We start from the raw sequence: 25,258 nt of genomic DNA, 5'->3' as shown, positions 1-25,258 counted from the left end.
TGATGACGTCTCTAAAGAGACAAGGGGGCCTGTCCTTAAGATCTTTGATCTCGCTGGCCTCTACTCCAGCATCACAAACACCACCCCCAGTGGTGATCACGGTAGCTCTATCCTTCGGGACAAAATCCGGTAAGAAGGAAACATTTTTACAAAGGATATGTTTACAAAATCCTTCCCTCGGAAACAACCACCTTAAAGCCTGTGAACCTGCAGACCAGGTGCTCTGGAACTGAGGCGCACAGATGCGAATCCTGACCCCACCACTAACTAGTGCTACTAGCCTGGCAAATCCCTTTCCCAAATTCCTCGCTGGGAATATGCGAACAATGACAGAAGATGGGGCTAGAGAGCCACGGCACCGCCATGTTCACGGCAGCCTCACTTCCACCAGCCAAGACACGGAAACCACCTACGCGGCCACCAGAGACCGAATGGATAAAGAAATTATATACAAGGAAAAATACCTATATACAGACACCACAGTACACAGTGAAATAGGATTCCACCATAAAAGCAGGAGATCTTGCCATCTGTCACAACATGGATGGACCTGCGGGGCACCGTAGTAAGGGAAATGAGTCAGAAACGAAGAAAAACAAATCCTGCATGATCTCATTCGTATGTGGAATCTTAAAAAAAAAAAAAAAAAAGAGCTCACAGACATACAACAGACCGGCGGCTGCTAGAGGCAGGCAAGGGGGTCGGGCACGGAACTGGGTGGACGTGGTCAAAGGTCCAAGCTTCCGTTACAACGTAAGCCAGTCCCGGGCACAGAACACACAGCACGGAGACTCCAGCCAGCAGTGCTCCGGCACATACGTGTGAGCTGCTGGGAGTAGATCTCGAAGGTTCTCCTCACAAGAATGAAAACCACAAAGCACGTGTGTAACCAAGTGTGGTGACAGGTGCTAACCAGCCTTACTATGGTGATCCTTTCCCAATACACACTCCCAAATGCTGAATCATTCTCTTGTGTGCTTTAATACAATGTTACGGGTCAATGCTATCTCAAAAAAACTGCAAAAAATATTTTAAATAAACTTAAAAACTGGATAATCCACGAAAATGCACTTAGCCGTGACCTGGTACCTAAGCGCTAACTGATAAGGATCGTGTTCACGCTCGTCCTCACGTCCCCTCCTGCGCACGCAGGGATGGTGACGAAGGCCTAAGTACTTACAGGGCCCACGCACACACCCCACCCGCAAAGGAGGCACGCCTGACCCCGGTCTCAGCACGTCTCCTGCTCACCGTCAGTCTCACTCACACTCCACACGCACAGCACACACTCGTCACGCTCTCCACACTCCACATCACAGCACACACTCTCCACATACTCTACACGCACAGCACACACTCTTCTCATACCGCTACCCTCAACACTTTCAGCACACACACCCCTCGCACACTCATTACACTCCACACACAGCACACACTCCTCACACTGCAACACACATTCAGCACATACACAAACCACACACTCTCAACATACGTCTGCGCACAACACCTCACACGGCACTCTGCGCCGGCAGAACGCACACCGAGCAGAGCCACTGCACACACACAGCGCGCACAGAGCCGCACACCCGCGCGCACACATGGCGCGCACACACGGCGCGCACAGAGCCGCACACCCGCGCGCACACACGGCGCGCACAGAGCCGACACCCGCGCGCACACACGGCGCGCACAGAGCCGCACACCCGCGCACACAGAGCCGCACACCCGCGCGCACACACACAGCGCGCACAGAGCCGCACACCCGCGCACACACACAGCGCGCACAGAGCCGCACACCCGCGCACACAGACGGCGCGCACAGAGCCGCACACCCGCACTCCCGCGCCCACACACACAGTGCACGGGCTTCACTGCGGGCGCACCCACACCTCTGCCGCCAGAAGGAGCGAAAATCCCAGGGCGAAAATCTCGACCAAGCCCCATGAGTCACCCAGGGCATGTCATGGAGAGTCCTCCTACGAACCCGAAGGACACCGGGTCACCCTGAAACCTAAGTCTTCGCACAAGCCGTTACCCGAGCGCCCGTGTCCGGAGGAGCGGGAGCTGGGTCACCGGCTGCAGCGCTGCCGTGCAGGGCGAGGCCCGGGCTGGGACTCCTCACGCCCCCACCTGCCCAGGTTCTGCACCGCCTCGGCCTTAGGCCCAGCGCGGAGGTCGGGCTGCGCGCATGGGAAGGCTCCGGACGCGTCGCCGAAGCTGAAGCTGCGCTAGTGAACCCACCTCCGTCAGCACCGCCTCTGCGTCTGCGCCGCGGTCTCTCGTCCTTCTGTCCTCGAACCACAGTGCTGGGTCTGAAGCAGCACAGAAACCCAACCCGCGGTCACCCCGTCACAGCACTGGTAAAATGTGGAATGCGAACGGACGTCTAAAGCTGGAAACTCACGCTACATTGACTTGTGACCTCGGGGCCAACTGGTAGGATCTAAGCAGCCCTACTGGGCACCGAACTCCAGCTCGGAAGACGGGCCGTCTGGAACAGTGACCCTGGAGGGCCCAAGAGAAGCGACGCCCCGGACGTGATCCACGTCCCAGCCGCTGTTAGCGAACCGGCTGTTGATGACAGGAGAGCCCGGCCACAGTGACGTTCACTGGTTTCAACACAAGTCCCAGCTGTTGCCACACCAAGTCCGTTCATTACAAGTGGTAAACGTTCGCACGCAGGGACAGCAAATCCCACAAAACCTCTGGCTCTTTCTGGGAACTCAGAAACCAGCAGGTAAGCTAAATGCTTACGTTCCTTTCTACGGAACGGAACACCACGTTCCTTTCTATGTTTAAAAAAAAAGAAAAAAAAACCCGGCCACTGAAGACCACAGAAAACCTCTCGGAACAACACAATCCTTCCCTGCAAGGACTCACACGGGCCTGTCAGGAAGCCTGGAACAGAAGGTGCTCAGGCTAAGAAACACGCACAGGCCAGCCGGGCGGGGCACGGGGTCAGGTCTCCAAGCACCCTCTTGGGGGAGGGGGGGCACCAGAGAGGACGCAGGAAGCACACCAGCCTTGGGGGTGGGAAAGGACCCGAAAGGCCCCAGCCTCTCGGGAAGCCCACCGCAGAGCTGACAGCTGCAGGGCACCCGGGCTCTGCCCTCTCCGCTTCAGCGCAAGCACCGTGCCCGGCGCCGTCCTCGGGCTGCGCGCTCTCCTTCGAGCCTCGGCGCACGGGTCTCTGAACGTGACAGTGAGCAAGGCGCACTGCACGTGGGCCTCCATGAAACAGAACCAGCTACAAGAACCACCACCTGCAGGGAGGCCCGGAGAAGGGCCCATCGAGGGTACAGCGCCAGATCCCTCTACCAGGCGCAGCGGCCAGGCAGGAGCCGTTATTTTTCACTAGCAGCAGCCGGAGCGACAGTGCCTAGCGACACGTCTGAATACTGCCCTGAACTGGATCCCACGCACACAGAGCTGCAAACACAACCAAAGCTCAACCTCTCCCACAGACTGGCCGTGTTCCCTGCTACATCCAAGGGCCTCGAGGGCTTTGAGGGTCTCTGGCAGCCTGGGGGTCGGAGGTCAGGGAACTGAGCTCAGGACTTGCCAGGGTAGGAAAACCCATCCATCAGGGACACCTTAGTTAGATGTCACTGATGAACCCAATTCTGCCATGTGCTTTGCAAACAAGCTCTTCACGCCCCTGAAAGTATTTAGAAAAATATCTGAGAAATGCAAGAAAGCTTTTAAAACAGCACCAGCCTAGGACGCAGCCAACCGGGACCCAGCAGCAGACGGTGGTGGGAAGGACCAGAGTGACGAGGAGGGCACAAAGGAGGACGCTGGTGCCCCCTGCTGCCCAAGAAGGGGCCAAAAGGGAGCAGTCAGTGGCCACACACACACACCACACACACACCGACCTGTGCAAGCAGACACACGCACAGGTACACACGGCAGACAAGATGCACATAACAGACTTAACAGTCACACATGGCAGACGTGACACACAGGCACACAGAGACGCAAGAAGACACATGGCAAAGACACAGACCCACACGACAGACGTGCAACAGATATGACACACACGCAGGCACACAAACACACATGGCAGGTCTGGTACACAGGCAGACACATGGGCACACATGACAGGACACACATGCGGGCGCAGGTAGGCACAGACACACACGGCAGGCACACGACAGACACGACACACGCAGGCACACTCGAGCACATGGCAGACACACCGAACTTGACAGCTATGACACAGACGCGGCAGACACACACGACAGACATGCATGACCTATGACACACATGCAGGCGTGCGACAGACACAGACATGCCTGGCAGATACGACACACACGCGGGCACACAGATGCACACTGAGAAGAAAAGGAAATCAAAGCGGCAAAGTCACAACGTTTGAAAACAGCCTATCGACCGAGTTTATCTGAAGCATCTACTTTCTTCTCAAGGAACCTGCGCGAGCAAAGGAGCCAGAACTCAGGAGTCAGGCTGCACATGAGGGCCGAGGCCCTACCAGAAGCACCTGGTGAAGGGGAGCCCAGTGCCAGGGTGGGGGGCCAGTGTGGACCCCTGCAGCGGCACAGGCAGGAAGTCCTGTGAGGCCCACGGGCCCCGACGTCCCTGTGACCCCCGCACCATGTGGGGGCAGTGGCACAGCCTCCTGGGGCAGGGCAGAGCAAGGACAAAGGCTTTCCTTGTGTGCAGGACACACAGGCCTGTCTCCCAAGGGGACCTGTGGTGGACCACACCCAGCAGGCCATGTGCTCAGCCACTGTGCAGACTCCCAGCTGTGCCAGGCCCTGGGACACAGCTGAAACAGCTTCCGTCCCCCCACGGGCCCTCACTTGGCTTCTGGGAAGATGCATTTGCCTTGTAAAATTATCCGGAAAAAAAGCTCGAGTTTGGTTTTTCCAATCTTCATCCACGCAGAAAAAGTTCCAGAAGAGTTCGCTGTCCGTACAACTCTGTCCCCACCACCCAGGCTTGGAGGTTCTCATGATCATCCTGATGACAGTGAAACCCACCTCCCCAGCTGCCACAGACCCATCCATAGTCTGGGACAGCCTGCATCTGCCACCCGCGCCTGGCACGCCAGAGAGGTAAGGGAGCTGGCTCGCGTGCGCAGAGACATAAGGGAGCCAGCACATGTACACGACAGAGACATAAGGGAGCAAGTGCGTGTGTGTGCCAGAAGGGAGTAAGCACACGTGCGTGAGTGACGTAAGGGAGTGAGCGCACGTGCACGCAGAGAGGTACGGGAGCAAGTACGTGTGTGTGCCAGAAGTAAGGGACTTAGCACACGTGCGTGACAGGTAAGGGAGCAAGCGCACGTGCAGGACAGAGACGTAAGGGAGCGAGCGCACGTGCATGACAGGTTAGGGAGCGAGCGCACGTGCACACAGAGACGTAAGGGAGCGAGCGCACGTGCAGGACAGAGGTAAGGGAGCAAGTGCACGTGCATGACAGAGACGTAAGGGAGCAAGTGCACATGCTCGCAGTCTGGTCAGAAGGGGAGTTTGCCCATTTAGGTTACCCTGACCTGCTGCCAGTTCCCGAGAAGCTACTGCCCGCACGTGGTCACTACTTTGGTCCTGGGGGGTAACTAAACACAGCCGCTCACCAGCCCTCCCGAGCAGAACAGAAGCTACAGAGGGAGGCCTTCTCAAATGAAGTTTCAAAGATGACTTGAGTTGGGTTCTTGGTGGCTGAGCACCGGACTCTCGGTTTTGGCTTAGGTCATGATGTCAGGGTCATGGGATGGAGCCCCACATCGGGCTCTGTGCTCAGCAGAGTCTGTTTTCCCTTCCCCCTTTGCCCCTCCACAACCCCGCACATGTTCTCTCGCTCTCTCTCAAATAAATAATCTTTTTTAAAAAATGGGTTGTAAGTGGGGCACCTGGGTGGCTCAGTGGGTTAGGCCGCTGCCTTCGGCTCAGGTCATGATCCCAGGTCCTGGGTTCGAGCCCCACATCGGGCTTTCTGCTCAGCGGGGAGCCTGCTTCTTCCTCTCTCTCTGCCTGCCTCTCTGCCTACTTGTGATTTCTCTCTGTCAAATAAATAAATAAAATCTTTAAAAAAAAAATGGGTTGTAAGTTAGCCCAACTCTCCATATTTATTTACAAGGCCCTTGTGACGTCCCAGAGCGTGTGTGTGTGTGTGTGTGTGTGTGTGTGTGTGTGCAGGCACAAGACTTGTATCAGAGTACAGACTTCCACCAAGTTCTGGGGATTCTTTTGCACGCTGCTATATATGGATATAAGTTAGACACAGTTGTTCGCAACAAACACGAATTCCAAGATTTCTCAAGAAGAGGAGAGCACTCAAAGTGGATTCCACATCTCAGCATGGCACCGAAGCCCACTTCTCCACGGTTCCCTCCTCATGTCCCCCCATAAGATCCACAGAGCCTATGTCAGGACACGGGAAGGGGGACACGGAGAACAGCCTTAACTGAGGACAATTCCCTGCTAGACGTAAGTCCCTCCGAGAGGCTGCAGGAGGTTGGCGTTGGGACCTGTTCTGACTCTACCCATCAACCCTCCTTCCCACTTACTGCCCCTGGCAGCCCCCTCCATCGGGGGCAGCCTCGCGGTGTGAAACCCATGGCTCTCGATTAAAGGTGACCACTGTCCAAAATACCAGGCACATGAGTGGAAGCAGTACGTGTGGGCCGCCGCAGAGCGGGGAGATGCACGTGAGCTGCAGCAGGGCAGCAGAGGACAGGTGTGTCTGCGCAATGCTCACAAGCAAGCCAGAAGAACACGACAGGGAGAGCGTGCTAACACCGCCATGCAGCCCTCAACCAGCCTGGGCACTAAGAGGTGGAAAGCACGATTGGACACAAACATGCTGGAAGATAAAGGGCAAAGTACACTTCTGGGCCCACACAAAGATCTGCTGTGGCAACAGTGACACCTAAGCCCCCACTGTGACAACGTCTGCGAGGCTCTGGGTCTAACCCACATCTAGCGCGCTGCACGGCAGAAGCCTCATGATTAGTGGGGAGCTCAGTGCAGAGCAGACCCCAAGTGTCCACGTGCAAACGTTTGCAGTCGCTCCACAGTCTTCTGAGTGTACGAAGTCCACATGGCGAGCACAAGTCCTTACTCCAAGCCTCTAGAAGTGTCTGGGCTGGATCAGTCTGGGCCCTAATCCCGGGAACGTGACTCGCACAGAGCCGGTGTGGCACAGACACGAACGATGAGGAGCCGAGGAGGCTGAGGGGCAGGAGCCGCGCAGGGAGGCGGCCGGGCAGCTCCCTCCTGATGAGGGAAGGCGGACGTACGCCCTGCTCATGGACAGCCCCGGGCCGAGAGCAAGGTGGCCCGGCCTGTGTGTGGCTACTGCTGGTAGCAGGTGAGGGAGAAGGACCCAAGGGAGGCCACAGGAAGCACAAAGGAATTCGCACTCGATGGCTCGGAGGCACTCAGACCGCCCGCAGGCAGCGGCTGCTAAAATTCAGCCTCCGCTGTCAGGATGACAGCCCAGAGGAAGGGGCTCAGGTGGGGCGCCCGACACCTGCTGAACAGTCAGGAGGAGCGACAGGCACAGGACTGCAGCGTCTGGCCGGGAGGCTGGAGGCTCTGTCAAAGGGTAGACGCAGAGGGTGAGGGCCTTCTGCCTCCCCAGCAGGGCCCAAGGCAGACGGGACCACCTCATGAAGACCTATGGGTAGGGCTTTGTCTCTGGATGGCGGACCCCGCTTCACGAGACCCTGCCGACCTGGACCAGACATGGGGCTACACGGCCCAGATGTGCCTGCAGGGGCAGGCTGGCGGCGGTCCCCGCCACACCTGCCCAGAGCTCCAGGGAGGACAGAGGAGGGCTGAGTGCAGAGCTAAGAGCCCGCAGGGCAGACACGGATCTGGGGCACCAGGCCGAAGCCCACTCCAGGCCCTCCAGCCACGCCTGCCTTCAGAACTGGCCACAGCTCCTTGGACCTCCCATCCCCCATGCCTGAATGTATGTCCCAGCTTTTAGCCCACACCTGTCCCAGCCCTGTGTGACAGGCAGGTGCTTCACGGCCTTCACAGGTCAGCAGACGGAGAGGACCCCAACACCAGATTCTACCCGGAAGCCAGATGCACACCCGAAGCTGAGCAAGGCTGGTGCCGTTGCGGCCAGGCATCTGGAGACGACAGCTGTGCTCAGATGAGGGTCAGGGCCCCGGGGAAGCAGGCGCTGCTCACGCATACCCAGAGCCCGTGATGGCCACCGCTAGCGTGACACCTTCTTGCAATCCACTCCTGTGAGTGTGTGGGCAAGACCCATGGTCTGCTTCTAGCGAACAGGGTACGGTGAAGGCCGTGGGATGTCACTCCTGCGATTCTGCTGTGTTCTACGGCAACGCTAAAGGTACGTGGGAGGTAAAATGAAGGTCAGCTGATGTTAAGTTAATCGAAAGGGAAATTGGTCAAAAAAAGTTTAAAAGTCACTTTTCCAGAAGAGGACCGCCTCTACTTTCAAGGTCCCATGCCCCGGGGTAGAGGCAGAAGTCGCAGCAACACCAGGGTGTGGGGAGACAGTGCCCCACAGGGAGGTGCAGGGACAGCCTTACACAGAACGGCATCAGGCTTCCAAAGGGAAGAGACACAAAACCACACAGAGCAAGAGTGCCGGGGCGTGGGGGCCAGTGTCTAAGTGTCAAGTCTGTTACATCCCAAATGGCCAGGGACGATTCCGGGTGATAGCACCGCCCCATCACAGTTGGCTGGACGTAAGGACCTTGATCTGAGGCAAGGCACAAGGAAGAAAGACACAGCAGCCTCTGCCGGAGAAGCCCCCCGACACACGGCCGGTGGGGGAGAAGGGAAAGCCCAAGTGGGCTGCTGGGAGGCTGTTCTCAGCGGTGGCAGAGCGCCAGTCGAAGCCACAAACCGATAAAGAACATAGGGGGCTCAGGGGCAAAAGAACCTTCAGAAAACAACTTTATTGCCCCAAAAACAAGAAGCGTTAAAAACACAAAGGTAGGGGCGTCTGGGTGGCTCAGTGGGTTAAGCGTCTGCGTCAGCTCAGGTCATGACCTTGGGGTCCTGGCATCGAGTCCCGCATCGGGCTCCCTGCTCAGCAAGGTGTCTGCTTCTCCCTCTGCCTCTGCCCCTCCCCCCTGCTCATTTGCACTCTCTCTCTCTCTCAAATAAGTAAATAAAATCTAAAAAAAAAAAAAAAACAAAAAAACAAACCCACAAAGGTCTACGTGAACTTAAACAGAAAGACCCCTGTGAAGAAACCCTGGGGAGCAGAGGGTCCCAGTGCAGGTTCCTAGACACGGCGCGCCCGGGGCCCCAGGCTGGCAGCAGCAGCAGACAGCCGCACACGCCAGCATCCTGAGGCCGGGTCAAGAAGGGGGAGGACACGGAAAGTGGGGCCCGCGTGCAGAGGCTGCCGGATGCCCATTAGCCAGCCGGGCCCGCGACACTGGCGGAAACACCACAGAGACTACACAGCACGAAACAGACTGTACTCCGCTGACAGAGAAAGATGGACCGTGCGGTTCTCCGCAAAGCCAGAATGGGAACACCAGCTACGGACAACGGCAGAGACAGGAGAATGGAGGAAGACGTGTGGCCGGCTGGGCGCCAGACATCTAGGCTGGCACAAACGTCAAAGGCCCCAAAGACTGCAGAGCCAAAGAGCATACAGGGCAGACGCTTACTAGGGCCACAGATCCCCCCACGCATACCCACGTGCACACATGCCAGCACACACACACGTGCATGTACACAACCGGCTACCCTCCCAAGGGCACAGTGAACTAATGCAGGACCCTTGTGTCTCTCATCGGAGACCCTCCAGCACATCAGTCCCCTGCCCTAAGGGGTCCCCGCACCTGGAGCAACCGCGACTCCAGCCCCCAGTCTCAGACCGCGGGCCACTGACCGCAGCTAGCGTCCCTGTGCGGTATCGCAGCTTCTCTGTGGGTGCAGCGCCTCTGTCCGCCCTCAACGCCTCTAAGTCACGCACTGATCCATCAGCAACGTAAGACCCGTCCTGCAGGTGCGTGACAACACCTGCGAGTACTCACGTTTGTTGTAGCACGTGGCCAGCACACCCTTGTCGGCAGGACTGGTGCTAATGTGCCAGATCTCACCCACTTGATGGAGGAGGACGTTTTTATTTATAATGTTATTCTCGTCATCGAAGTCTACGATGTGGATCTACAAGCACAGTAACAGAGCACATCAGGACTTCACTTCCCACGTACCTTAATTAAACACAGTGATCACAAATAATAATCAAAAGCATCTTTAACATTTTTACTTAACTTACTGTTATCACACCAAGAGCATAGACTTCTGTGAGCTCACCTCCCTGGGTTCTTCTCAAAAGACAGGTCTGAAATCCCCATGGAGTATTTTTAAGTGTGCAAGCCACGTAGCCCAGCCCCCAACATACCCGGTGCTAAAGAAACAAGACAGCAAAAGCTCCATCCCTAGGTGGCTTGGTCAGGCCAGGGCTGTCACTAGGGCTGGGGGTGTCAAGGGTTGTGCAAACGAGCCTAGAGCCTCGGAGAGCTGCCCGTGGCTGTGGGGCACATGGAGCCGCCACCCAGCCAGAATCAGGGCACCCACACGGTGCTCACACCAAACAAGGCCTAACTCAGTTCATGCACCAGCAGTGATGGAGGTGGGAAGGGGCGAGAAAGCATCACACACACACACGTCTTAAACATCTTTCCAGAAAGGAGTGCGACGGCTGCCAATGCTCACAATCGCACCATATATAAACATGAGAGTATCATATTTCAGCCACGGAAGGTTAAGTAAGCTCCCTCAGTGATTTTCTGGACAATTTTTACAGGAATAAAATGATTATCACATTCACACTTCTATCCGTATCCAAGTCAATGAGAAAAATAAAACATTTGTTTTAAAAATGAATTTATACTAAGAAATTATTCATGGATCTTCATGAAGATCTATGTCCAGAAACGTTCACGGCGGTGTTGATCATCGCGATGAGAAATCAGAAGTCAGCTTCATGTCTGGCAGTGGGGAACTGCTCAAATAAATTGTGGTATTTGACTATAACGTAGTACTACAAGCCATTCCATATGCTATAAAGGACCGTTTAGTGCCAGGGAAGAGGGTCCGTAACATATATTTAAGGGGAGAAGAATGAGCAGCCGTGTGAGGGCTGCGGGCAGTGTCTGTGCACAGGAACCAGGGGAGAGCCGGAGGTACACGGTCGGGCACCCGCGGACAGCAGGACCGCGGCACGTCTCCCTTCGCTTCTTTGGGGGCTTGTCAGTAGTTTCCACATTTCGTGTGTGACTAATATGCATCACTTTGTGATCGGAACATTAAATGCCATTTTAAAAAATGTTTCCATGACATCGAAAGCCTCCACACTCCACACTCGGTTCAGAGAGCCTGGTTCTAGTCTTGACGACTTCCCCCTCCGCCCGGTTTGGATGGCAAAATAACCTCCGGCCCCGACAAAGGGTAGCTCTGGACCCAGAACGCAAATCCCACGCGGACACCGCGAGCCTGTGTGGCCCCGCGCCTCAGTTTCCCACATGCGCACTGAAGATGAAGGATCACCAGAAACCGAGTGCAGGTGTGCCCGGCTCACCACGGTGCACACTCGTGCCTTCCCCCCTCTCCTCTGGGGGAAGAGATGAAAAATCACTGCTGCTACTTTTACTTTTAAAACTGCTTTCAGGGCACCTGGCTGGCCCGGTGGGTCAAGCGTCTGCCTTCGGCTCAAGTCGTGGTAACAGGGCTCTGGGATGGAGCCTGAAGTCCGGCTCTGCATCGCGCTCCCGCTCTGCAGGGAGTCTGCTCCCTCCCCTCCACGTGCACGCTCTCTCTCTCCCGATCTCTCTCTCTCTCTCTCTCTCCAATAAACAAATAAAATCTTTTATAAATAAATAAATAATAAAAATTACTTTCAGCAAGTTCTTCCTGCCACGTAGCCTGTGCCGTTTCCACGCTGGGTTCAAAGGTACAAATCACGTTATCTTAGAACTGTTTACTCCGCACACGTGAGGGAATTTAACCTGTAAACACCTTCTCCCTCTGAAAACATGTTACACATTAAAAACCTATTAACAATTACTAAGTAATGAAGTGATTCCTGAGAGAAGTATCCGGTGGACTGAAGTTAAACACACACGTGTGCTAAGACCCAGGAGCCCACTGCTGGGTCTATACCCAAGTGACACCAAGACAAAAGACGCGCATGGCACGGCTCACAGCAGCTTCGCCGGTGATCGCCGACAACGGGGCACAGCCCAGGGGTCCAACTACAGCGCAACAGGGAGGTAAACTGTGGTGTATGCGTAACACGGGCTGAGGGGCTATAGCTGACAGCGGAGGCAGTCCCATGGCCATGACACGGGGCTGGGGGTGTGCACAAGTGTGTAAGATACACTGGCTGTTCACTTCAGACACACGGGATGTGTGTACATCATGCCTCACACGCAAGTCCACCACACTGAGCATAAGAACAAAACTAAAAAGCAAAAAAAAAAAAAAATCATTCTTTATTGTATCTAATGACTTAAACATTTAAAAATAAGAATTCGGGGCGCCTGGGTGGCTCAGTGGGTTAAGCCTCTGCCTTCGGCTCAGGTCATGATCTCAGGGTCCTGGGATCGAGCCCTGCATAGGGCTCTCTGCTTGGCAAGGAGCCTGCTTCCTCCTCCTTCTCTGCCTGCCTCTCTGCCTACTTGTGATCTCTCTCTGTGTCAAATAAATAAAATCTTTAAAAATAATAATAAAATAAATAAAAATAAGAATTCTGGGGGCACCTGGGTGGCTCAGTGGGTTAAAGCCTCTGCCTTCGGCCCGGGTCATGGTCCCAGGGTCCTGGGATCCAGCCCCCCATCGGGTTCTCTGCTCAGCGGGGAGCCTGCTTCCCCACCCCCGCGCCTGCCTCTCTGCCTACTTGTGATCTCTGTCAAATAAATAGGTAAAATCTTTTAAAAAAAAAATAAGAATTCTGTGATGCCGATGGAATAGTGACAATCTACATGGGGAAGGCTACAGTAGAATCAGTAAATGCTGAACATCTGAATCGTTCTTTCAAAAGATTTATTACAATACATAAATAGGAACTATATAAATGTTGAAAGTGAAATAAATGGATTTCCTAAAACCTGTCCCAGAAAATAAATGAACAACACAAAAATGACAGAGTATTAAATAGTTCTACAAATCATGGAAAGCACGGGGCGCCAGGTGGCTCAACGGGTTCAGTGCCTGACTCTTGGCTTCAGCTCAGATCTCGAGCTCAGGTCCCGGGATCCAGCCCCACATTTGACTCCGCGCTCCGCAGGAGCTTCTCCTTCTCCCTCTGCCCCCCTACCCTGCACATACTGCTTCTCCTTCTCCCTCTGCCCCCCTACCCTGCACATACCCGCACACATGCTCTCTCTCTCAAATAAATGAAATATTTTTTTAAATCATGATAAAGAACAATTATAAACACAAAAGTTTTATGAAAGCATAAATTTCACAAGCAGAATATAAAGTGGCATGCAATAATATAAAAGTCATGTGTAGGGGCGCCTGGGTGGCTCAGTGGGTTAAAGCCTCTGCCTTCAGCTCGGGTCATGATCCCAGGGTCCTGGGACCGAGCCCCGCATCGGGCTCTCTGCTCAGCGGGGAGCCTGCTTCCCTTCCTCTCTCTCTCTGCCTGCCTCTCTGCCTACTTGTGATCTCTCTCTGTGAAATAAATAAACAAAATCTTTAAAAAAAAAAAAAAAGAAAGAAAAAAAAAGTCACGTGTAAACACAAACTACAGGGCAATATACAAAAATGAGAATAATTTTGTATTTTTTGTAGGGTAAAGAGGAAATTTTTCCTTTCTTTATTATTTGACACATTTCCTACTTATCTGGAAATCCATTAAGACCGAAAAAAAATGAATAGAGGCGCTTATATGTACTATTTTCCTGTTCCCTCATCTATCCCTCTGTAATGTACCCAAATGCCAGGAGGCCCACAGGCTGACACAGCAGAGCCCTGGTATCAGAATTCCTGTTTGCCAGCTCGGCCGGCCCACCCTGAAGAAAGCCCAACGCCGCTGGCACCGACTCACAGCAGCCCACCCGCTGACCTCTTCCCCTGGTCCAGGACCTGTGGCTGCCAGGCTCTCCTGCCCAGCGCCCCCCTGCTCCAGGTCACTCTCATCTGGGGAAGCCTTCCTTCTCACCACCTCGCCAGGATGCCCTTTTCTCCCGTGTGAGGACACAAAGCCCATGCTGTCCACACGCTGTCCACAGGCTGTCCAGGCCTTGGAGCCTGATCCAAAGTTCCTCTAGGCTCCTTTCTGCACTTCTGGGCACAGGGACACAGCAGAAAGGAGGGACATGTCGAAGACCTCCCCCCTCCCATCAAGTCCATCTCTCCTAATCTGACAGGTTCGGGTACTACTACGGCCCTTAACCTTCATCTTCAAGCTTGACAGTCCTGTGGTTCTCCCACACATCCTCATTTACAGTAGGTTCCCAGACAGGCCCACAGGATACGTCTTCGTGAAATGTTTTAATTAGGCATGTTCAGAAAGAACGATAAGACATCACCACCGTAAACAGAGATCAGAGTAATACTGGCTAGCACGTAAGATGGGCCAGGCACGATGCTATCTGACACACATTATCTCCATTAATCCTGAAAAGAGCCATGGGTAATCATTAGCCACAATCTACAGGTGAGAAACACAGGCTTGGAGAGTTGACGTAGGGTATCTCCTGCGGTTAGAAGCAGGACTCCAGAGCATGTGCTCTGAACCCCCAAGCCATCCAGGGCACACAGAGGTCCCCTGCACTCCGCACGGCAGCAGGAGAGCAAAAATCAGCCCCTACCGCCAGAGAGGGAGGCCGTATCTCCAGCTGCCTGTTCTCAGGGCACCACCGGCTCCCTGGCTTACTCTGGGCGCGCAAGCAAATATTCTGTGCAAGACATCTCTGCGGCTACAGGGCAGTTCTGACACCAATGCGAGGAAAACGCCACAGTGTGTGCACATGATTACAGGGGTGCAAAGGAAGGAGCAACTGATATTGGTTAAGAGTCAGGCGGACGCGCCGCCGTCACCCTAAACTCGCCACACCACAGCTGAGCTCCTAAGACGCTTTCACAGCTTATAATGAAGATCAAACTTGTATACTGTGAATTACCATTATTACCTTTACATAGTCTTTTAAAGTTGGATTTACTAGTGCTGGGCTAAGGGCACAGATGACTCTATAAAAAGTTAGGAGTAAGAGTCATAAAGTTCATTAGGAAGCTGGTAAAGATGTCGACGCTCCCTCATCTTCCTGGGGAATGGGGGCTTCGAGAAAGGTGTCCCTTGCCACAGACCCTGACTCCGCCATGGCCCGGGGCCAGATCTGAGCCTGACTCCAGGCCACTGCACTGTCTCTCCATCTCATCTCTCCCACTGGACTGAAGGTAAACAAACTCTTACGAATTAAAAAGAAAAAAAAGAAAGAAAAAACTTAAAAATATGGATAAAATTAGAAATCAAAAACGAAAAGCTCCCTTTCTAGGGAACGTTAAGGTTCCGGCGGCTGGGCCACGGGCACGTCTCCCTGCTGGGGCCCGTGAGCCAGCAGGATGAAAGGTCTGGCCCATCCGCCACTGCAGACCTCACACCACACTGTCCACCACGAGACGTGAACAGGCCCTCCCGGCAGTTCCTTCCAAAGAACACAGCGCAGCGGGCGCTAGACCTGGAGAGGGCGTCCTCCCGCGGGCCGCACACCTCCAGCGCTCTCTCCTCCCGGCTCAAGGCAGGACTGCAAAGCTCCCTTTCAGCATCAGTCCACTTTGCTTCAGGGGGATACACGGGGTGCACCGTGATCCGGGACCAGGGGACCTGCGCCCGGTTTTGATTCTGCCGCTTCCCGGCCAGCGGACCCTGTGCTGGTCACTCACTCTCTGGGCTCTCGCTTCAGCGTAAGTATACTTAGGAAAATGGATTCCTTGGATTTCTTCATTAGACTTGAAACACAGTGATCCTTCAGCTAAGACTTAAAACGGTAAGTTCCTATCAAACACGCTACGTGCTTCCCAGGGCTCACTGTGCCTGTCGGCTAATACTTACCGTCCATATTAATACTCCTTCCCCACGCAAATAAGCCCCAGTGTATGGACATCCTTTGTCCATGAGGCCAAACTATACTTGGGAGCCACAAGAAAGAAAGAAAAGAAAAAGACCCACATTCCACGCCGCCCTTGCGCCCAGAGGGGGCACCTCATGGACGAGCACCGTCCTCGTGCACGTGGGCTACTGTAACGAACAGCACAGGCGGTGCCTACACACAGGGGCGTGCAGTGCTCACAGCTCTGGAGGCGGGAAGGCCGAGCTCAGGGTGCCACAGCATGCTCGGGTCTGAGGGGAGCCATCCTCCGGGGTCTGATGACCACCCTCTCCCCGTGTCCTCACGTAGCAGAGGAGGAAAGACACTACAGGTCCACCCCATTCACAACGGCTCCACTGCCATGACCTAAGCAACTTCCAGGGGCCCTACCCCCTCCTACCATCACCAGGGACTGGGTTCCAACCTCTGAACCCGAGGGAGACCAACACACAGAGCCAGCAAGTGGGCAGGACGGAGGTCCTCCGCTGCGGCTGGCCCAGGGCTGGGGAAAAAGCTGGGACCTAACGGGTCACTGGGAAACCCCCAGTGGTCTCTATCATCCCATTTCTAGACAGAAGCCCAACAACTAAAAAGCTATAAAGTAGAACTCTGTTATAAAAAGAAATTCTGAGGGGTGCCTGGGTGGCTCAGTGGGTTAAAGCCTCTGTCTTGGCTCAGGTCATGATCTCAGGGTCCTGGGATCGAGCCCCACATCGGGCTCTCTGCTCGGCGGGGAGCCTGTTCCCCACCCGCCCCCCTGCCTGCCTCTCTGCCTACTTTCGATCCCTCTCTCTCTGTGTCAAATAAATAAATAAAATCTTTTAAAAAATAATTTAAAAAATTAAAAACGGAATTCTGAGATGTAATCAATACTGAGAAAAGGGGGTGGGGAGGGGGCAGCAGAAGAAGGGGTGAGGGAGGAAAGGGGGTTCCATTCCAGGTCAGGGCAGGGGGCGCTGAGTCTCGATGTCTAACAAAGGGCCGGGTGTTTCTTGGGGTAGCCGGGGCCAACGAGGACAGAGCTTGCAGACAGAGGCGGCTGAGGAACGAAGCTGACCGTAATCAAAACACAAACACAGGAAAATGGAGTTTACAAATTAAAAACAAAAGTTAAAAAGTAAAAGATCAATCCAAGGGAAGAAGCCACTGTGTGTCACCCCCTTCAGGGATTCACCTTCTCCCTGACCGTGCGGGGAGAGGACGAATCTGTGTCCTCGGTCACGCTGGCTCTTCCCCCAGCTGCTGCAGAAGCGGGAAGTTAGCGACAGGCAAAGGGAATCTTGGGGAGAACCGCATGCAGAAGCGAACCCCTTGTTTGGAGTCTCTGCCTAAAGCCCCCACCGGACAGCCAGCGAGCACACAGCCTCCGCGGAAAGCAGCCCACTGTGCCCGCCCACCCCGTGAAGGAGGACCAGCAAATGAAGGGCCCAGGCGAGGACCAGCAAACGAAGGGCCCAGACGAGGACCAGCAAATGAAGGGCCCAGACGAGGACCAGCAAATGAAGGACCCACACGAGGACCAGCAAATGAAGGGCCCACACGACCACCCGGCTCCTAGCGCGGAGCCGCGTGCAAACTGAGAGCAGAAACTAGAGCAATTCATCTGACAGAGAAAACAGGTCAGTGACTGTGACAGCTTCAAAAATTTCCAGAAAAGAGCCCAGCTGAATTAATTAGGACTGATTCAGGGACTGGCACTTTCTAGGGAATTAATGACTGCCCAGGAGCTGATGGCCCGAGGCGAAGCTGGGGGCCATTAACCCTCACCAGCCAGTGGGGCCAGCCAGTGGGAGGCGTGGGAGCAGGGCCGCGGGGCCAGGGCCCCCCACCTGGGCAGGGCTGCCTGATCTGGGGGCGGCTCTCAGCACTAGCACCGTGGGTACGGGTGTCTGTGGGGAAGCCTGCAGGATGCCTTCAGGCCACAAAACCCGCCACCCCGGTTGCAGGTGGAAGCAGGAGGGGGAGGGGAAGGAGAGCAGCTGCATCCCTGCCATATTCCAGCTCGCCCACCTGCCACAAACCCCAGAACTGCTCAGGACCGATCCCCTGCCTGCTTGGAAATGGGGTCAATGACCCCCATCCACCGAGGTCGCAGGTGTGGGAATGGCCCCCACCCGGCCCTGAGCAGCGCCCCGCTTCCCTGTCGGACAGATGTGTGTCTCTCTGACCCGCAGTCAGTGGGCAGCCTCTGGGGCACAGGACCCCCCTTCCCGGCCTGTCCCAGCACCCGGGAGGTGGTGCTGGGCAGGGCACAGCCGAGCGGGCGCCTCGGGGACCACTGCCAGCACCCTACACAGTCCTGCTGCTCAGTGTGGAGGCACAAAAGCCGGGAACCCCATCCTCACAGACCCCCAGAGCCCAGGTCACCCTCACTGTCAGCAAACAAGCAGGGAGGGGCTCCAGGAGGAGGGCTGGGGGGCCCGGGGGGGGGCCAGTTTTCTCCCCTTACAAATGCGCTCCAGAACCCTGTTCTGATGAGAATAGCGGTGGGCGGGGCACCTGGATGGGGAGGTGGGTGAAGCATCTGACTTTTGGTTTGGGCTCAGGTCGTGATCTCAGGGTCGGGGGATCGAGCCCCACGATGGGCTCCATATTCGGAATCTGCTGGAGATTCTCCCTCTCCCTTGGCCCCTCGCCCCTAATGTAGGCTCTCTCTCTCTCAAATAAATAAATCTTTAAAAGTAATAGTAATAACATCACAGGGAAACAGGAACAAGCGTACTGCTCCTGGAGGGCAGCAGAAAGGCAAATGCTGTGCCTTCACCGCCCCGGGGGGGGTGTCCTCTTGGGGCCGCCCAGCTGGGAGGCAGCCTCAGGAGACACACACCCCTCATGGGAGGACACGCACCACGTGGGCAGGGAGTCAGGCCTATCACTCAGGAGAGAAACGCACGTTGCACAGACGTGTGAGCTTGGCCTGTGTGAGGGGAACACATGGGCTGGGCGTGGAGGGGCACAAGCTCAGGGTCTGGCCCTCCCTGCTCTCACGGCTCCGCAGCCACGCCCCAGGAACGAGACCCCAGGGCCGTGGGCCAGCGCCACAGCCCACCCTCCGGGCCCGCCATCCTGGACTCCGAGGCTGGCCCACGGCGCGCGTCTGTTGCACCTCCTGGCATCTGTCCCACTGCCTCACGAGCATGCGGCTGAGCACAAACCCATCTGCTCACCCTGACGCAGCTCACACGCCAGGCCGCGGGAGGGACCGCAGGGTCCCCCCAACACACGACGTCCGCAGTGTGAACCAAGGGAGTGCACACACGCACGCATCCCCAACGATGTCACCACCTTTCCCAGAGACGGAGGGAAGCGCCAGCCTGGCCGGCGCACTCTCTGGAAGTGTCCCCCATGAAAGGTGGCTGGAGGCGAAGCGTGGGAGGAGGAGGCTCTCAGACGCACCCCCCACCCTGATTCAGTGTGGCTGCAGCCTTCCCCAGCGCTGTGACGAGAATGTTCTTGTTAGGGTCCGTGATCAAAGGAACGAGACTGATACAAAGCGAAAATCAAACAAAGCTTTATTTCACGCCAAGCATCAAAAATCAAACTGACCGATCAGGGCTGTCTCTTACGAAAAGACGATGATGATTCCGACAAGGTCACTCCCAAGAAGGCCGCTCCGGACGAGGCTGCTCCACAGATGAGGCTGCTCCCTGGTTGGAGCCGCTCCCAAGAAGAGGCCACTCCCAAGAAGGCCGCTGCTGGTGAGGTCACTCCCCAGGCAGGGCCACTCCCAAGAAGAGGTGATGACGAACGACAGTGATGATGACAGGGAGGACAAGTCTGATGACACAGATTCTGCTCCCCATGATGCCACTGTCAAGGCTGCTCTGGCGAGGCTGCTCCCCAGACAAGGCTGCTCCGGCGAGGCAGCTCTGGAGGAAGCCTCTTCCCTGACGATGCTGCTTCCACAGGGCCGTTCACCGAGGAGGCCTCTTCCCTGACGAAGCCGCTCCCCGGAATGACACAGCTCCGGCGAGGCAGCGGCTCAGGGTTCCCGGCGAGGTTGCTGCCGTCTAGGCCGTTCCCCAAGGCGCCGCTGCGGAGGGTCGCAGTGTGTGGGCAGGGCCACTGGCATCGGGGCCACTGGCGTCTCGGTGCTGCAGGCATCTCGGGGCCGCAGGTGTCGGGGTGCTGGCGGCGCGGGACTGCTGGCGTCTCGGCCGCTGGCGGTGCGGGGCCGCTGGCATCGGGGCCACTGGCGTCTCGGTGCCGCAGGCATCTTGGGGCCACAGGCGTCGGGGTGCTGGCGGCGCAGGACCACGGGCGGCGAGGGACCACTGGCATCTCGGCCGCCGGCGTCTGGACCGCTGGCAGCTCAGGGCCCCCGGCAGCTCGGGGCCCCTGGCGGCACGGCTGCTGGTGGCTCCGCTGCTCCCCGCAGCGCCGCTGCCCAAGCCGCGGTGTGGGCGGGGCTGCTGGCGTTGGGACTGCAGGTGGCTCTGGGCCGCTGGCAGCTCGGGAACGCAGGCGTCGGGGCCGCTGGCGGTTCGGGGCTGCCGGCGGCAAAACTGCCGGCGGCTCGGGACCGCTGGCAGCTGCAGCGAGCGGCTGAGCTGCTCCATGACGTGGCCGGGGTCCCGCGGGGGATCGCCCATCGTGTCCTTGCCTGTGGCTGCCGGGCCTTTCGCCTTGCAGCCCGCCAGCCCCTCGCAGCACACCAGCGTCTCCTTCTGCTGCACGATGGTCTCTGCAGCATCGTGGCCCGCAGCTCCTCCTCGGGGCTCAGCGCGCTGCCCTGCATAGACATCTCGGGCAATAGGCAGCCGGCAAGCGCCGCCTCCGGGGGCAGCGCCGTGCACACGAAGCGGCTGCCGGACGGCGGGCCATCTTGGGCGCCGGAGGCCAGCAGCGCTAGCATCCCGTCGCCGCAGCGCTCACTCCAGCATCAGCTGGCGGGAGGGCGCCGTCAGGGTACACGGTGGAGGGGCCTCCGCTGTGGGCTTAGGCCCCGCACGCCGCTGGAGGGCAGCTTGAGTGCGGGAGTCAACGGAACCACCTGCCTCCCACAGCTCTCTGTCTCCGCTCTGCCTACAGCTCTGCTCCCGCCGGCTCTCCTTCTTCCGCTCCCTCCGGCTCTCCTCCTTCTCCCTCAGACAGCCTCGCAGACCAACCTTTATGGGAGTGGTTGAGCCCCGCCCCTACACAGGCGGCCAATTGAATTTCAATTCACCCTAGTGGATATACGTGCGCCCCACTGATTGGACATCTCCATCCGGCCTGCCCCGCCCCTACATCCGGGGTCCACAAGCTAGTTCCTCTGGGAGGGACAGGCCCTTACATTCTGAAAGGAAGGGGACAGCAGGTGGCACCGGGTTCGGGAAACACAGCATCCAAGCAGCCGTCACGTGTCAGACATTCGGAAAAGCTCCCCAAAGAGCTCCATCCTTGATGCCATAAAATGTAAGTTAAACATATACCTTCTCTGGGCCCTACAGAGTTGGGCTTCTGGAAATCGGGGCTTCTAAGACTGATTCTTAAGGACAAAAGTCATCCATTTCACTAGGTCCAAGGACTGACGGCTATTTTCTGGAAACCAGGACTGTCTGTATCACGAAACCATACCAACAAAACGGGCCACACAGAGCTACAAACAGCGTCGCGGGATGCCTACCTCACGACCCCGGACCACAGCGCCCTGCACGGTGCTCCCCGCCAGGCCGCCCGTAGCCTGCAGAGACCTCGCGCCAGCACGTCAGGTCATCCGGGGCTGCTCCTCTCTCGGGGTCACAACCAAGTGCGACTTGTGGGTGCCCTCGTTGCCTCATCTGGCCTTTAACTCACTGAGCATCCGTCACGCATGATGACATGATAGTAATTTCCTCCCTAATCTCAGAAGGCTAAAAACTGATCCCTGTACCCAAAAGGTCCTCGGGACAGCCTCAGGGCCGAGCGGGAGAGAAAGCAGGTGGGCGAGGTGAGGAGCACCAATGCCTGGAGACAGGGCCCCGGGGTTCTCCACCGCCCACCCTACGCCCAATTCCCAGCCAAGCCGCGCGACAGAAGCCACGAGTGCGACTTCAGAGCCCACCCAGCCCCTCTCCCGGCGGCCACACCTGCACCAGCAGCAGCTCTGAGCTGGCGACCTACATGCCAGGCCCCTCCTCCCTGCGAGAGCCCACTGGAAACCATCTTCCTAAGAAAGTCATTCTTCCTGACATTCTGGCAGAAGGAACGTGACACACACGTTCAGAAAAGTGAAAATTAGGAAAACGATCTACCTCACAAATGCTCACCTCACCCAAAGGTTACTGTGGCTCGAATTTTGAGGCTGTTTGACCCGTTTCCTCCTAGTTCTTCACCGTGTGTAAGACTCGCGGTTAAACTTGATCCACCACTGTTCTGAGGCATAACTGACGTAACATTCTATGGGCCCCATGGAGACACCTAACGAGTCAACATTTGTAGCCACTGAGAAATGGTCTTTTTTGACACTACTGTGATCACACAATAGATAAAATTTTAACATTTCACCGAACGATTCTGAAATTATGCCATTAATGAGTTTATAACTTAATGAGTGCAATCTATGATGACCGCTCCACCACGAGAAACCAGGTTCAACGGGGTCCCATCCTGTGAATCTGCCACCATAGAAAGCAGCTCCCTTCAACCTGATTCCCACACATTTTGATGGCTGCTAAGTGTTTCACAATTATTTGTAACATTACAAAAATACTCCTTGTATATAAAGGTTTTCCTATTGTAAGGACCTGCTTAGCCAGAGGGAGCCATTTTGTTGTTTATGCAGTAAACTTAGATTGACCCTGCCCCTCCCAGAGGAACTTACTTAAAAACAAGTCCGGGAAACCAGTCCCAGGTAGCAAAGCCCAGATACAAGGGCAGGTCAGGCCAGGTGGAGACATCCAATCAGTGGGGCACACATACTGTCTCCCTAGCTACCAAGGAGCGTGGGCCCCACCTTTTGGGCACCAATTCTGACCAAGGTGATAGGCTAGTGCAAATGTCTACTATGGGGTGAATTGTGATTCAATCGGCCTAGCATGACCGTGCAGCTTTCTCTGTGTGTTGCAATCTCATTGGCCACTGTGCGTGGCCAGGCCCAACCACATGGCCTTTGCTCTATAGAAGTTAGTCTGTGAGGCTGGGAGGGGTCGCCTCTTTGTAGGAGACGGCCCCGACCTGTCGGTTTGATTCTCAATGTTGGCACGAAATAAAGCTTTGCTTGACCTTCACTTTGTATCAGTCTTGCTCCTTTGATCACGGACCCATTATTGGAGGACCTAACACCTATGTTTTGGGTATAGGAAATAAAGGCTAAATAACATAAACATTTATTTATGTTATTTATATGTTATATATTATGTTATTTATAAATCTCTACATATAGGTCACGAGACCAGACGCCAAAATGACTATGTCAATTTAAAAACACAAGTGTGGCAATTTCACTACACCACACCCGGCACCAAACACTTTCAAGGCCGTCTTAAAGCCACTCCCCCTGCGGGACAGTGGTAACTGGGCGGAGGCCCTGCTCCAAGACGCACGGCGTTTTGTCCATTTCCCAGGATCCAAGACAGTTCACCTCTTCACAACATCCTCAGCACCCGTGAGGTACAGAGAGCACATGGCCTTATCTCCAGCTTGGTGGTGAGGAAAATGAACTCCAGCAAGGTTAATCCATTCGGTCTAGGTCAAATGTCTGCGTCAAGCCATGAGCCGAAGGCTGAGTCAGCAGCCAACGTTCTCGCTACAGCAGTGGCTAGAACAGCCCCTCCTGCTGTGTGCGGCAGTGAAAGCGTGGCCCTTGGCAGATTATGGCCTCATCCAGGCTCAGCTGGCAGGAACGCTGTGAGCACTTAACGGGGCCGGTCACCCGGCGGCCTGGGGACAGGCAGTAGCGCCGACCATGTGCCTGGAGAGCTCCTCATCACTTACGCGGCAAACCCGACATGACGTCAGAGGGAAACCACGACAGCCACGCGGCATGGAGCACGTTTACATCGCTGAGCTCCATTATTACGTACGCTCGCATATTTAAATCCCAATGAAAGTTTTACTTTGTTCGTGTGGCATTAATTTTCTCAAGTGTTGCTTGAAAACATCAAGAGCAAAATCGTTATAAAAGTAAGAACAGGCTTAGTGATTAACATGTATACATTTGTCAAACATAGTTACCTGATTATCATATTTGAGAGACTGCGTCCCGACCAAAAACCGAATGGCATCTGTTTCTGCAGTCTGAGGTGTGAGGGCGCGGGCCTGCGGGAGGAGGAAAGCGCACACACATTTAAGCGGTTCGACTCGACAGAGCGTAGAAGGCAGTTACTTCTCTGCGGCTGCTGAGGCGGCAACAGTTCAAAGTGCCCACTAGACAACTTAGAAATGTGGACGCAAGGCCTTCGACTTCCGTATACGTTGTGACATAACAATTCCATTTAAATGCATACGTAGAAACAATTATAACTGGGCACAGAAAATAAGCAATAAAGATGTAAATGGTATTTTTAATAAAACCACAATTTTCAACGGCAGCAGACTGGTGGAACAAATCATCCTTCAACAGTGCGGCAGAAAACCGCCCCCAGCAATGGCAGAAGAGGTGCTTTACACCAAGCTCCGGCAGAGGGCAACCATTCAAACGAAACAAAATACTATGAATTTGTTCCAAGGCCTCCTTTAAGGAGCTCCCACAGCGAAGACCAAACGCCAAGATCTTGGGAAGGAGCAAAGCATCGAGAGGCAAGCCTGACCTCCAGCCCGCTCTCGGCTAGCAGCTGCCAGTCTGGAAGTGTGGCTCGCAGCTGACACTAAGGAACACCTCGGACAGGCCCCTAGACTGAGGGTACAAACACGGAGTGCAGGGCCCGCCCCGGAGAAGGGGCCAGCAAAGAGCTAACGCTCAGGGCTGGGGTCCCATAGGGCAGAGGCCAGGAGTGAAGGTGAACTAGAAGAAGGTCAACCTGCACAGACTAATGCTCCAGGTCATCTTGGTCTGTGACTGGATTTTAAGTAACTGAGCAGACTGGTGCTCCTGGGCTGGCCAGCCACCTGCCAATCCTCCAGAGGAAGACAAAGACCTCCAAAGGTTCTACAGTTTTTCTCACAATGTCAAACACTCAATCAAAAATAACTAGTCCAGGGGTGCCTGGGTGGCTCAGTGGGTTAGGCCGCTGCCTTCGGCTCAGGTCATGATCTCAGAGTCCTGGGATCGAGCCCCGCATCAGGCTC

The 25,258-nt window shown here is 55.6% G+C and overlaps 1 protein-coding gene across 2 annotated transcripts in view; it reads right to left on the bottom strand.

Annotated features, from left to right (window-relative positions):
- LOC111154170 (EARP complex and GARP complex interacting protein 1) overlaps positions 1 to 25,258 on the bottom strand; it is a 128,604-nt gene that overhangs the window by 91,400 nt on the left and 11,946 nt on the right. Inside the window, exons 2-3 of one of the 2 annotated variants that reach the window (XM_022513599.1) lie at positions 24,206 to 24,289; positions 10,004 to 10,136 (exon numbers count right to left, since the gene is read on the bottom strand). In XM_022513599.1, coding sequence (XP_022369307.1) covers positions 10,004 to 10,136; positions 24,206 to 24,289 — 217 coding nt within the window. The remainder of the gene's footprint in view (positions 1 to 10,003; positions 10,137 to 24,205; positions 24,290 to 25,258) is intronic. The other variant, XM_022513600.1, reaches the window with a different exon arrangement.

Source organism: Enhydra lutris, unplaced genomic scaffold (genome assembly GCF_002288905.1).
Source record: "Enhydra lutris kenyoni isolate GAN:26980312 unplaced genomic scaffold, ASM228890v2 scaffoldscaffold35, whole genome shotgun sequence".
NCBI lineage: Eukaryota > Metazoa > Chordata > Mammalia > Carnivora > Mustelidae > Enhydra > Enhydra lutris.
Note: the sequence above shows the minus strand (reverse complement) of the source record. Positions and strands in the feature narration are given on the sequence as shown.